This window comes from Mustela nigripes, chromosome 1 (genome assembly GCF_022355385.1).
Source record: "Mustela nigripes isolate SB6536 chromosome 1, MUSNIG.SB6536, whole genome shotgun sequence".
Classification (NCBI taxonomy): Eukaryota; Metazoa; Chordata; class Mammalia; order Carnivora; family Mustelidae; genus Mustela; species Mustela nigripes.
This window is the reverse complement of record NC_081557.1, coordinates 50,253,973-50,267,493: the sequence shown is the minus strand read 5'-3', so window position 1 is coordinate 50,267,493 and position 13,521 is coordinate 50,253,973. Positions and strand designations below refer to the sequence as shown.

Genomic DNA, 13,521 nt, shown 5'->3' with positions numbered 1-13,521 from the left:
TTAAAACACGAAAACGTCCTAACAATCAGAGCCTTGGCTGCCTTGGAAGCAATGAGTTCCTTGTCACTAAGGGTGTGCAAGAGAAACTGGACAATATCATGTCAAAATGGAATATAGGGGATGATCAGGTAAGGGATTTGACCAGATAACTCTAAGAGTCCTTCCAACTTAGGTTCTATCACTAAATGACTCTAGAATTCTAAGACCGTGTGATTCAAAGACTAGGATTCTAAATGCCTATCTTCAAAGAACTCACGATCTAATAGATGAGGTAGGCAAATAGTTACTTTTGATAACTGTAGTAGATAGTCCTATAGAGGAAATGCAAGGCCCTGGGTAGCAGCCCTACCTGAGCTGGGGCTGGTTCCTCAAGGCTGATCTTAAGAAGCACTGGCATCAGAATCATTTGGGAATCTTGCTTGCTTGCTTTCCTTCTTCCCTGCCTCCCTTCCTCTTTTCATCCCTCCTTTTCTCTTTCTTTCTTTCTTTCTTTCTTTCTTTCTTTCTTTCTTTCTTTCTTTCTTTCCTTCCTTCCTTCCTTTCTTCCTTTCTTTTCTTTCCTTCCTCCCTCCCTCCCTCCTCCTCTTTCTTTCTTTCTCCTCCACTCTTCCTTCCTTTCTTTGTTCTCATGTTTACTCTCCATTCCAGATCTCCTGCATCAGAACCTCTGGAGCGGGACCCAAAAGTCTACTTTACCAGAATGAGCTCTGAGGTGATTTCTAGGCAGACTGAAATCTGATTCTTCATGCCCAGAGTCAGGATGACTTCCTTGAGAGGTGATTAATCAGACTGAGAAAAAGGAGTAGGTGGGTCAAAATATGCAACCACAGAAAAACAGGGAAGTAATGTGTTTTGATAAAGAATAGCAATCTTGTACAGTGTTCTCTCCATGCAGTGGGTCTTTTTAAGATGATAGCACCTCTTAAATATAATCTGAGACTCTGTGATAAGAGTATGTGCCTCAGATCTCCTGGAACAGATCTTTGTTTGCAAGGGAGCGAGAGCTGGCCTCAGTTTATTATTAATTATGCCAAGGCGGGAGGCTGTTGAAAAGGATTCCGACAAGCACTCCCACAGAGTCCCAGAGAGGCTGCTCCTGGCCACTGTCCACTCCTCTGCCTACAGCCCCCAACCCTCATTCCCCAACTGCCCCTGGCCACTTCTCTTTTCTGGAGCCTGCAGTGTCACCAGCAAGAAAGCAATAGTGTGGGGGAGGGCCTGGTGGCCAGAAAGTGCAGGGTATTCTAGGGCAGGGACCAGTGGAGGTATGGCTGGACAACAGTCGTCCTGGCATGTGAGAGCTGTTGAGACTTGGAAGGAGAGGACACTGCTGGGGTGAAAGACAGAAAGTGAATTCTGAGTTGGAGCTCTGCCACTGACGTGTGGGAAGCCTGGGCAAGTCCCTTCCCCAGACTGGGCCTCTGCATTCCTGTCTGAAAGAGACAGTTTGTGTTAGAAGCAGATGACTTCTCCAGTGACCATCGGCTTTAATATTTTGAATTCTACAATCTCACCCGACCCAACCCATCACCGTACAAAGCATACAGGCAGGACCTTGACCCATTTTACAGAGAGGAAGCTGCGGCCCAGGGAGAAGCAGTGATTTGCCCAACACCACACAGTCACTTAGGAGCAAAGCTGGATTCCACCCTCACCCAACGCTCAGCCTGGCGTTTGGGAGATCAGTCTCATGCTGGGCAAGCTGAAGCAAAGTGAGAGGCACTCGGTCTCCGGTCCAGGAAGCAGGCGCTGCAGGGGACGGAAGGGTCGGAGCCCACGCCGCGTGAGGCCAAGTAACTGGGCGGAGGCGCCCGAGGCCAGCCTGGGGAGAAGTGGGTGTGCTGGGGGCCGGGCGCGGCCGGGGGAGGAGGCGCCCTGGGGAAGGTTAAAGGGAGCAGAGCGCGGGTCGGGGTGCAGAGCCGAGGGGCCTCGGGCTGTGTGCGGACAGGTAGACGGAACGCGGAGGGCAGCTGTGCGGGGGCACCGAGGAGCACAGGGTGTGGGGTCCTGTCGAGAGACGGGCGCCCGTCGGAGTCTTGCCGAGAGGCAGGTAAGGCGCGCTCGCAGGGTCGGGAAGGCTGGGCTGCAGCCGGGGGTAGAAGTCAGAGGTCTTCCCGCCTCCCTTGGGAACACCGACGGGAGGTGGGGGGCGGCTCCCATACGGAGCTGGACCTCCCCAGAACCGAGCTGCAGGAATCCCGGGGCCCCACATGGGAGTACCAGGAGCCCAGCTGAAAACCCTAGGGGCTTGCACCAGCACCCGCGGGCCCCGGGACGGCGGCTGGAAAGCTCTTTCCACGTCCACAGATACGCATGCGAACACCGGAGGGGCCGCAGCGAATGCACACGCAGAAACGGCCCCCGGGGACCCCACGCGGTCTTCTTCTTTGGCCAGAGCTGCTTGCTCCGTGGAGCCGACGTGCCCTTTCGCTACTGCATCGTGCCCCGAGCCTCAAGACCCCTAAAGACACCCTCTGTTGCTAATAACAGAGGTCTAGGTTGGGAGTCAGGAGAGTGGGTTCTAGTTTATAGGTTGTGTAAACCTGTGCAGGTCCCCTATACCGGCTGTATGCCTTGAACTTTCTTTTCCGGGGTCACCACTTGTAAAATGAGCTTCTTGGTCCTGTTGCCTGCACGCTTTGTGGGACATGAGGGGAAAGGGGTCTGGACCTCGGATGCTCTTGTCTAGAAAGTAGATGAGTTCAGACAGGCCCTTGTAGGAGGGCCCATAAAGAGTATCTCCTCCTATTCCTCCTCCCCACTCTTCACCAATTTGCATGTGGGGAGGCTGAGGCCCAGCGGGGAGATAGCTTGCCCAGGGACACACCAGGAACCTGAGAGAAGCAGAAGGAACCCAAGTCTCCTCACTTCTAGTGCAGGGCTCTCTCCACTCCTATAAAGGTGCATTATAAATGTGTAAGTTCCTCATTATCTCCTAGCATCCATCCACTTTGCTGGTTCCAAATGGAGGAGATTCCTGCTTGAGACATAGAAACGGTTTTCAGATTTTCTCGACTCCTTAAGATGATAACCAGCAACCTTCTTCATCCCTCACTCACTCCACACATCTCAAAACACATTCCTCTCCATAAACTGAATGGGTGGGTGCTCCAGATACCTACCAAGAGAGAGGTAAGACAAAACCCCCAACTTACTGATGGGGAACATGAGGCCCAGAGTGGAGAAGTGACTTAACCAAGATACATGGCTAGACATGGCCCAGTAGGAGCATGTCTCTTGATTCCAGTTCTGGTGTGTTCTCCATCAGCCACAGAACTACTGAATGGTACTGCTAAATGGAAGGGGACGATAGAGCTGATCGGGGTATGAGAAACAAGGAAGCCTTTTTAAAAAAAAAAATTTAAAGATTTATTTATTTTAGAGAGAGAGAGAGAGAGAAAACATGAGTAGGAGGGGCAGAGGGAGAGGGAGAAAGAACCTCAAGCAGACTCTGTGCTGTGTGTGGAGCCTGGGGGGGGGGGGGGCTCATTTCATGACCCTGAGGTTAGGACCTGAGCTGAAACTAAGAGTCAGATGCTTAACCTACTGCACCACCCATGTGCCCCAGGGAAGGCTCTTGAAGGAGGAAAGTATGTCTGAGAATCAAGAAGAGTCATAAGAACATGCTGACTTCTCCCAAGAAAAGAAAGCCAAAGGGAGGAGGGAGGGGCAACATAGGGTTGGTTGTTCTTGGTAATCTGGAGGTTGGGAAATAGAAAAGGAAATCAGATTGCCCAATAATTCTCTCTTATGCTTCTATAATACTTGGCAATTTCTTAATACACCTTCCCCTCTGTTGTCTGCCCCTGTCCCCACGTAAGGTAAACAGGGCAGGGATCATTATCCCCATCTCATATATGAGTTACAGAGGAAGTAAATGCAGTGCTGAAGGTCACATAGCCAAGCATACAGCCAAGATTGGAACCATCAAAGGCACACATGAAAGGCAAGATCACAGGCTGTGTGACTGGGAATTGGACTGTGTGTGTGCTATGGGTGGGTGTGTGTGGTCACACCCTGGGTAGGTACACAGGGAAGAGGGTGGCAAAACCACTGCTAGTGTTTTGGGGCCAAGAATATTTGCCCTTTAGATTCAATGGGGTTCAGGTCCAGGGAACATCTGGGCCCTGGGGATGGGTACGGGGCCACAGGGTACTGGGGAGAGCTGTGGTGAGATGGGGCTAGAGGTAGGGTCACACCCAAAGAAGCTTAAATGACAATTTGAGGAGGCTAGATTGTTCTACAGGCAACAGGGAACTAAAAGTAGAAAGGTCTGTGGATGGGATACCTGTTTGTGGTCCTGGCTCTACCCCTGGATTGAGGCCTTGTGCAGGGGATTTCCTCAAGGTGGGGGTGCTCTAATTTGCTCTGGTTGAACGCGGTTTATACCAACAACATGATTATTAAGATCCCTGCCAGTCAAATTTTACTCCTGTGTCTCCTTCCAACTCTGTGCTAAGGTCCATTCCTTTAATTCCTCTCCCACTCCACTGCTCCCCAGTCAATGGTAGTGATAAGTCCACCTGAGGGACCAATGGCAAATCTGTGTGGTCCCAGGGGTTGTCTTTGGATCCCCTCCCTATCTTCTTTGTGTGAATCCCCCCTTGCCTCTCTTTACTACATCCCCAGGTACTTAAAACATTCATTCTGAAAGAGCAGCTGAAACAGAGCAGTGGGGAACCCAAAAGAACCAATGGTGGAGTTTCTCTTTTCCCCAGAGAAACCTGAAGGAAAACCTAAGATGCCCAGTTCATCCTTCAAATCACAGCTCTACACCTCCATCCCAACTTGGACACTTGTGAGTTCAAGTCAAGAACATTTAGGGATGGGGCACCTGGCTGGCTCAGCTGATAAAGCATTTGACTCTTCATCTCAGGGTCATGAGTTCAAGCCCCACATTGGGCATAGAGCCTACTTAAAAAAAAAAAAAAAAAAAAGAACATTCAGGAAGAACCTGTTAACGTGCAGGAAATAGCAACAGAGTATAGAGGAAGAGAGTGCTCCTGGCTGGTTTGGGGGAACAGGAGTGTATCTGGAGCAGAAAGGACCACAGGAGATGAGATTATAAAGGAAGGTTAATGCCTCCTCCCACATGCCAACCTTCCCCTACCCCCCGCCACCACAGCCCTTACCAGATTCTTGATTGGTGAGAATATGGAGTTCGAGGACCTGATACCCCAGAACACAAGGAGACTGCGTTCAGTGTGATGCACAACTCAGACGCCAGCGAATATTACCAATGGTAGTGGAAAAAGCACCCACACGGCACATGCCCCCAAGTCCCAGTTCCCATTGGAGCTCTGCCCTTCACCGGCCCTGCCATTCTGGGCAAATCACCTTCCCTCCTGGGGCTTCCGTTTCCCTGTCTACAAAATGGAGCAGTTGGCCTAGAATCTAGATTCTAAATAATCTTTAAAATCGCTTTCTGTGTGGTCAGTGACTTCTTAACTGGCCTATCTTCTGTTTCAAGTTAGGAACTCTCCAGAGAAGAGCTCCATCTCCCACCATTATGAACTTTATAATCAGTGACTTATCTTGATGAGTGCAGCCAAGGAGCACAGAAGGAAGAACAAAATTCTCAGTAGGCCAACGGCAATCCTTGGACCTAGAGGTGGTGCAAAGAGAATCAACGTGTCCCTTTATCAGCTCTCTGTCTCTCCTGACCCAGCAGGGTACCCCTGTGCCCAGACCCTCATTCCTAACCCCACTCAGCACCTCCAGTGGCTTCTTTGCCAGAGAGGCTCCTGAAGAAGGATCTGAGGGATGAACGGTTTCATGAGCTCTACTCCACTCAGTGAACCCCGCCTCAGAGCCCCCCATCCCCCACACTGTCCCTCTACCCCCACTTTCTGCAGAGTCTGCCTCCTTCCCTGGCTTCATCACCCAGGTAGATGGCCTGTTAAGAGGAAAAATGAACAAGTCAACCAATTTGGCTCTCCGTTTATCTAGGCACGAATATTCAGTGCAACTTGGTCCTGGAGCTCAGTTACATCTTAATCTGTGAGAACAAAGTTGGCAGCCTTCTCTATCTTGTGATTTACGGGCTCTAGAAGGACCCCAAAATGCCTCTTCCACCAAACTATTCAACCTCCTATAACCTCACAGTGTGGTTTTGTGATCTGTACCCTCGTGGGGGTGTTAGAGCTGACTTTACCAGATTATGGAGATAAAACCCCTTCATTTTATAGATACAGACAGAGGTGGAGGCCCAGAAAAGGGAAGTCACATGTCCTATGTCACACAAGTAGCCACTGAACCAAGACAGCTCTTTAGGTTTCCATTTCCTTCACTATAAGATGAAGGAGACTAATTAGAGGTTAGACCAGATGGACTCTGAAGGTCCTGCCCACCACCTCTGCTTTGCAGAAATTAAACTGCCTCCCCATCTGTGCCATTTTCTTCTTTAACTGTCACAGTGAGCTGCCCTACCGATAGCACTGATGCTGTAACTGTGTTTTACCCAGTCTGTCCAAATAGGTTCATTGGGGACATCATTGTATCGACCCCACGGCCAGCTGCCATTCTGCCCACACACATGGTTCCGTTGGGTCTCAGGCTCTTTCAACCTTTCAGAGTCTTCTGCTAAGATACCTATACCCTTGGGAAAAGGAATATTTGAGTCTGCACTATTGGCTGGTCCCTGAGCACCAATCCACCTGTTAAACCGAGGCTTCTCATAAAGTCACCCAGTAGAGACGTTGCAGGCCTGGAAATGAGGGACAGCAGTCAGATATCCCTTGGCCATGGCATAGTTCCTGTAACTGCTACTCTAGACTGGCCAGACCCAGCTGCCGCAGGGAGGGGAAGGGGAAATGGGAGGGGGTTAGCAACTACAGTAAGGCTATTGCACAACACTTGGGGCCCCAGCCTTGGGAGATCCACCCTGGTTCTGAAGAGTTTTCTGGGTGTCTGATTCCTTCCTTTCCTCCCTTGTCCCCTGCTTTCCAACTCTGGGCCTTCCCAGCTCCCAAGTCAATACTGAGACCTGAGATGTGTCCAGAGACACCCTGAAGAGGCCGAGCGACTAAGGAACCCGGGGGCACCCACAGGAAGATTCCTGAAGCTGACTGGGTGCCACAGAGGATCTACCTGTTATTTGGTGAGTCTTCCACATTCAGGTTGCCCTTCCTCTGCCCTATCAGTTAAAAGTACCTTGTAAGGATATCTAAGAAAACTGGTAACAGGGACTGTTCTGGGAAAGAGGCCTGGACCCCTGGGAACAGGGAGACTTCATCTTCATTGTATGCAGTGTGTCTATGTATTTACTTCTCAAAAATGGAGAATAGGGGCACCTGGGTGGCTCAATGGGTTAAGCCTCTGCCTTTAGCTCAGGTCATGATCCCAAGGTTCTGGGATCGAGCCCCGAATCGGGCTCTCTGCTCAGCGGGAAGCCTGCTCCCACCGCCCCCCCCAGCCTGCCTCTCTGCCTATCTCTCTCTGTCAAATAAATAAATAAAAATTTTTTTAAAAATGGAGAATAGGCTGGGGTGCCTGGGTGGCTCAGTGGGTTAAGTCTCTGCCTTCGGCTCAGGTCATGATCTCAGGGTCCTGAGATTGAGCCCCGCGTCAGTCTATCTGCTCAGCAGGGAGCCTGCTTCCCCCACTTTCTGCCTGCTGCTCTGCCTACTTGTGATCTCTGTCAAATTAATAAATAAAATCTTTAAAAATTTTTTTAAAAAATGGAGAATAGAGTTCAAACATTTTTTTCACCATAATAAAACTGTATGCTCAAGCTAGCCTGGAGGAAGGCAGGGCAGGGATGATGATGTTTTTAATTGTGGTAGGAAAAAAATACCTAAAATTTACCCTAGTGACCATTTTTAAATATACAACTCAGTAGTATTAACTGTATTTATATCATTGTGCAACAAATCTCTAGAACTTCTTCATCTTGCAAAACTGAAACTCTGTACCCGTTGAACAACTTCCGATGATAATCATTCTGACACATGAGGAAACTAAAGCCCACACAGGGCATAAGGCCATTTCTTTCAAAGTGGGCTCCTTCAGGCATCCCATCTGTCTGTTATCTCCCTGTAAAACTGTCCAAGGCCCCTTCCTCCCTAAATGTTTCCCCACATGCCTCTCACATCTTACATTGCTTCCCACCCCTACCTTGTCATCTCCCGGGCCCCAGCTCCAGACTCTGTGTCTTCTACCTGAACTATTTTCAAGACCTTTGTCACCAGCCTTCCTGCCTCCTTTCTTGCTCCCTCCAATCCACACAGCAGCCAGAGTGTCCTTTCAAAGCACAAATCTTTTATCATTGTATCCCCTTTTAAAATACTGCTCCATGGGGTGCCTGGATGGCTCAGTGGGTTAAAGCCTCTGCCTCTGGCTCAGGTCATGATCCCAGGGTCCTGAGATGGCGCCCCGCATCCGCATGGGGCTCTCTGCTCTGCAGGGAGCCTGCTTCCCTTCCTCTCTCTCTGCCTGCCTCTCTGCCTACTTGTGATCTCTGTCTGTTAAATAAATAAATAAAATCTTAAAAAAAAATAAAAAATAAAATACTGCTCCATGGCTCTTCCCTAGCTACAGGATAAAGTTCCAACTCTGCAGCTTGGCACTCAAGGCTGTCCATGACCTTATTCAGGGCAGCCTCTCTATCCCATGTCCCATCTTATCCTTCCACACATCTTACACTCCAACCCCTTTATGCTATTTTCTGTTCTTCTAAACATTTCTTTTTTGTCGTTCTTGTTCACCTCTTTGCTTTTCTTACCTTCTCTACTTCCAAAAAACCCTTCAATGTCCAGTTCAGATGCCTCTGTCACTGTGACACTCTCTGAGCCCTGATCAGAATTTGTCCCTTCTTTCTCTAAGCCCCAGTAGTCCCTGATCAGTTCCCTACAGTATAGATCACCTGGCAATGTGTCCCTAACTGCAGAGACTGGGTCTGAGCCTCCCTAAGCTCCCAGCATGAGGCCTGCCCAAGAGTGACTGGCTGAATGATCAGTTGAGCCATTAATTTATTGTGCTGCTGTTACTTGGCATAGGCTGTTATGAGGGAAGCAGAAGGCAGAAATTTCTTACCTGACAAGTGGGATGGTAGATGAGAACCTTTGCCTCCTGGATCTTAAGTCCATGAGCCCTTGTTATCTTCCCTTCCTCCATCCAGACAAGGTAGTCCAAGCACCAAATCGCAGGGAGCCCCAAAGGCATTGTATGAAAGGTAGGACTGTCCTGGATGATGGCTGTATTTTTTAGATTCTTTGCTCCCAACTTCTATATTCATAGAGTTGTTCATAAATACTAATCATGGTCATAGCTGTCATCTTTTCTGGGGAAGAGACCATATGGTTACAAGTCAAGTTTGCTAACTGGTTGACTGACAACTCTACCTAGATACAGGAGGGCTTTGGAACTGGTCAGTGAACACTTGAGTATTTGGCCTATGGAGAAGTCCCTGAAGTAGCCATCTTTACTGGAGCCTGCTGAGGGAAGAACACCCAGCCAGTCACAAGGTAGACTCTGGGGAAGCACAACACTCAGCCAGTTTCAGGGTAGTCCCCTAGATTTGAGGGAGAGACTCAGTCCTGCTGACCAGGAGCATGTGGTCTGCTTATCAATAACAAGAAAATAGCCACACATTGCCTTATCTGTAATTGCTGGCCAAAAGAGAAAGCTGTGCTGGTAAAACTTGTGGAGTATGGTTAAGGGGTAGGGAGCACTCAGGGCACCTGGTTGGCTCAGTTGCTTAATCTGCCTTTGGCTCAGGTCATGATCTCAGAGTCCTGGGATCAAGCCCCACGTTGTGCTCCCTGCTTCTCCTCTGCCTCTTTTCCCCCCTCTTTCTCTCAAATAAATAAATAAAATATTTTAAAAAGGTCGGGGGGTGGGGTAGGGAGCACCATTGAAATCTTCCAGAAAGAAGTGAGTGTGGATCCTTGCTTAAAGGGAATGACATAGTTTTTCAATACCAGGCTGTCTTTGGATATTTTTTATATTATAGAGTAAAAATCTCTGAGAGAAAAGAGAAGAAACATTTCAATGATTTATAGAATAATAAAAAAAAAAAAGGTTCATATGGGTTACAGTGGTCAAGGAAGGCTTTATTCCACAAGTATATACTGAGCATCTGCTGAGTGCTGTCTTAAGTGCTTGTATAAAGCAGTTAGTAGAGCAGACACGCTCTTTGCCTTCATTGACCTTACCATCTAGTGGAGAAGACAGACAAACAAGTAGGTAGAATAAACTGTGACATTGGGATTTTAGCTGGGTCTAAAGGGGTCGGGAGGCAATTCAAGCCACAGGTAACAGAAGCCATCTCCTCTCTCTTTTCTGTCACCAACAGAGCATCCTCCAGTTCTTTGCCCATTTGGATCCCTGTTGCTATGGAGACCACCAACGGGACCGAGACCTGGTACGAGAGCCTGCACGCAGTGCTGAAGGTTCTAAATGCCACTATTCACAGCAACTTGCTCTGCCGGACAGGGCCAGACAGCCTGTCTGAGGGGCGGAGGGCCAACCTACCTGGCCGTGATGACAACTCCTACATGTACATTCTCTTCGTCATGTTTCTATTCGCTGCCACCGTGGGCAGCCTCATCCTGGGATATACCCGCTCCCGCAAAGTGGATAAGCGCAGTGACCCCTACCATGTGTACATCAAGAACCGTGTGTCTATGATCTGAGGCTACGGGGCTGGGAAGGGCAGCATATCAAGACACCAGAACCCAGTTATGGACCACATCAGGCCTCATTGTCCCCATCTGTAAGATCAACGAGGAACAGTCCTAAGGGAGGTCATCATTAGAGTGGGAGGAGAAGGGCTGGCAGAGCTGCGCCTTATGGATAAAGATTTTTTTCCCCCAGTAAGGGTAGACTGTATAGACAATGGGAGCCCCGTGAACAAATATATAGAAGTAGCAAAAGATAATAACCAATAATTGGCCCAGTGGCTGGAGTACTGGGGGTTAGGGGCTAGAGACTGGAGGAAGGAGAAAAGGAAATTGTAGCAAAGGGAGATGAAACAGGAAGATGCACTGAGGACACATTTTTAAAAAAAAGATGTTATGTATTTGAAAGAGAGGCAGAGATAAAGCACAAGCAGAGGGAGGGGGCAAAGAGGGAGGGGAGAAGCAGGCCCCCCACTGAGCAGGGAGCCTGACCCGGGCTAGATCCCAGGACCCTGAGATCATGACCCCAGCCAAAAGCAGACATTTACCTGACTTAGCCACCCAGGCACTCCTGAGGACACATTTTTTGATGTGTTATCTTCAACGACCATGAAGAACAGCAGTGATTATAGCATCACAGATAAGAGTCTGAGTAAGGTGACTTATTTATATTTGTTCACATTTTATGTGTTCCAAGATACTTAACATTTGTGATTTTCCCCCCTGTGAGGGAAGCAAAGTAAGTACAATTCTGGCCATTTGGGCAAGAGCAGGACCATAGGACTGGAACCCAGGAACTCTGATTTCCTTGCCTACCACTTTTCAAAACTGCACCACACAAGACAGGATCCAGGCCTGAAATGTCTGCAATTTCTGGGGGCCCTCCTTAAGAAAAGTAATTTGAAAACATCCTGCTTTTGCAAATGACAAACACACATCACCATGTGAATACATGACTAGGACCCCCCCTCCTAAGATCCTAAGGAGTGACCTGTTTCAGCTCCATGGGTCATGTGCCTCTCCGGCCGTGTGGCGGCGCCCTTCCCAGCCACCTCTCCAGGCATTCCCTCTAACACAGCCTCTTCTGATTTGTTGAAGTTCTGTGAGAAGTTTTCTGATACCAAATTGAAATCTTCTAGAAGATTACCATCACATCTAGAAGATTACCAAATTAAAAGGAGGTTGTGCAAGGCAGGTATCCATCTGGTTCAGTGGAAGGATTCTGGTACGTAACGAGCTGGTTACTTCTCTCTTTGATCTTTCTTCCTCTTCCGAAATGGAATAGTTAAGACTTGAAGGTCTCTAAGGGCTCTACCAGTTCCGACATTCTGGGCATCACAGCTATTGGGTTAAATCATAAAATTGTGTTTGTAGGTCAAAAAGCAGCTATCAGTGGTTTTCATATGGTTCGGTCTCATATGTGCAATGCGGCGAGTGAATCCTCTACAAGCTACAAATCCCAGACTGGGACCTCCCACTGTTCTGTTTGATTCTATTTAAGGGATCTACATGGGTTCTCCAGAAGGCCCTATTGAAACATACAAATTTGTATATAGCAAAAACTCTGAAAGAATATTTTAATTGCCATTATCTCTGAAGAGAAGGACTGTGGGTGATTTCCCCTTTCTACTTAAAAAATTTATGTAATACTTGATTTATTTGACCATAAGTATGTTGCTTGTACAATAAGGGGAGGGGGACGCTACTTCCACTTTGAAAAATAAAAATAAATGCCTATGTGTTTCTTGAGTGAAGGATCACAGAACAAGTTCACTCCCATGAGCAGTTAGTTGTGTTCTCTCCCCATAAAATCTGTGCTGAGCAATCTGTGTGCTCAAGCCTTTCTTTAGTTCTTGAGGGAGAAGGCAAAGACCTACTTTAGAAGATTTGACAAATGGGAAGACAACAGATTCAGAAATCTCCAATTGAATGGGACTTTAGAGATCACCCAGCCCAAACTCCCAAATAAAACAGAAAATGCTATCAAGTATAGGAATGGTCCTAGGAGGGTTTTAAGAAACGAGATCGAGTAGGGGCACCTGGGTGTCTTAAGCCTCTGCCTTCAGCTCAGGTCATGATCTCAGGGTCCTGGGATCGAGCCCCACATCGGGATCTCCGCTAGGTGGGGAGCCTGCTTCCCCCTCTCTCTCTGCCTGCCTCTCTGCCTACTTGTGATCACTCTCTCTCTCTGTTAAATAGATAAATAAAACCTTAAAAAAAAAAACAAGGAACGAGATGGAGTAGATTTAGAGGACTCAGAGAAACGTAGAATTTGAACTGGGCTTTGAAAGAGGACAGATCTAAATGGGCTAAGTGAAAGAAGAGAACAAGACAAAGGAAGCTTGGGGGCAGAAATGTGGTGAAACCACACTTTTTTTTTTTTTTTTTTTTAAGATTTTATTTATTTACTTGACAGAGATCACAAGTAGGCAGAGAGGCAGGCAGAGACAGAGAGAGGGGGAAGCAGGCCCTCCGCCGAGCAGAGAGCCCGACGCAGGGCTCCATCCCAGGACCCTGGAACCCTGACCCGAGCCAGAGGCCCTAACCCACCCAGCCACCCAGGTGCCCTGAAACCACACTTTTAAAGATAGTGGTTGGCTGGGAAATTGATCTGGAAGCAGGCCGACTGTGGCATCTCTGGGACTTCAGTGTGCCTACCCATGGAAGTGGCTCCCCTTCACACAGTCCTTACACTTACAGGGATTAATAATAAGATAATAGAAATTCTGCTTGTAAGCTGCAGAAATTAATGTATATTAGCATTGAACACAAGTTCAAAAGAAGAGCTACTGACATCTGGGCAACTCCAGGGCCCAGAGTTACTTATTGGTCTGAATTCACAAAGTAGGGGCTCAATCTACCTCGGTATTCACCTCCCCCCCAGTTCTACCCACCACCGACT

General features: G+C 48.3%; 1 protein-coding gene across 3 annotated transcripts; it reads left to right on the top strand.

Moving 5' to 3' along the window:
• The first annotated feature begins 1,832 nt into the window (after positions 1-1,832).
• On the top strand, positions 1,833-12,368 carry KCNE3 (potassium voltage-gated channel subfamily E regulatory subunit 3). Of its 3 annotated transcripts, XM_059410685.1 has the most exons (4): positions 1,833-2,050; positions 6,965-7,099; positions 9,346-9,464; positions 10,295-12,368. In XM_059410685.1, exon 4 carries the CDS (start codon positions 10,335-10,337, stop codon positions 10,632-10,634), a length of 300 nt encoding a protein of 99 aa, XP_059266668.1. In that variant the 5' UTR covers positions 1,833-2,050; positions 6,965-7,099; positions 9,346-9,464; positions 10,295-10,334; the 3' UTR covers positions 10,635-12,368. The 3 variants fall into 3 exon arrangements, with proteins under 3 accessions (XP_059266668.1, XP_059266657.1, XP_059266678.1); XM_059410674.1 differs by lacking the exon at positions 9,346-9,464 and having other exon boundaries at positions 1,836-2,050; XM_059410695.1 differs by lacking the exons at positions 1,833-2,050; positions 9,346-9,464 and adding an exon at positions 4,510-4,798.
• The last annotated feature ends 1,153 nt before the right edge of the window (positions 12,369-13,521 follow it).

Excerpts from the sequence above, each read along its gene's own strand:
- KCNE3 (XM_059410685.1), top strand. The coding sequence starts at position 10,335 with ATGGAGACCACCAACGGGACCGAGACCTGGTACGAGAGCCTGCACGCA.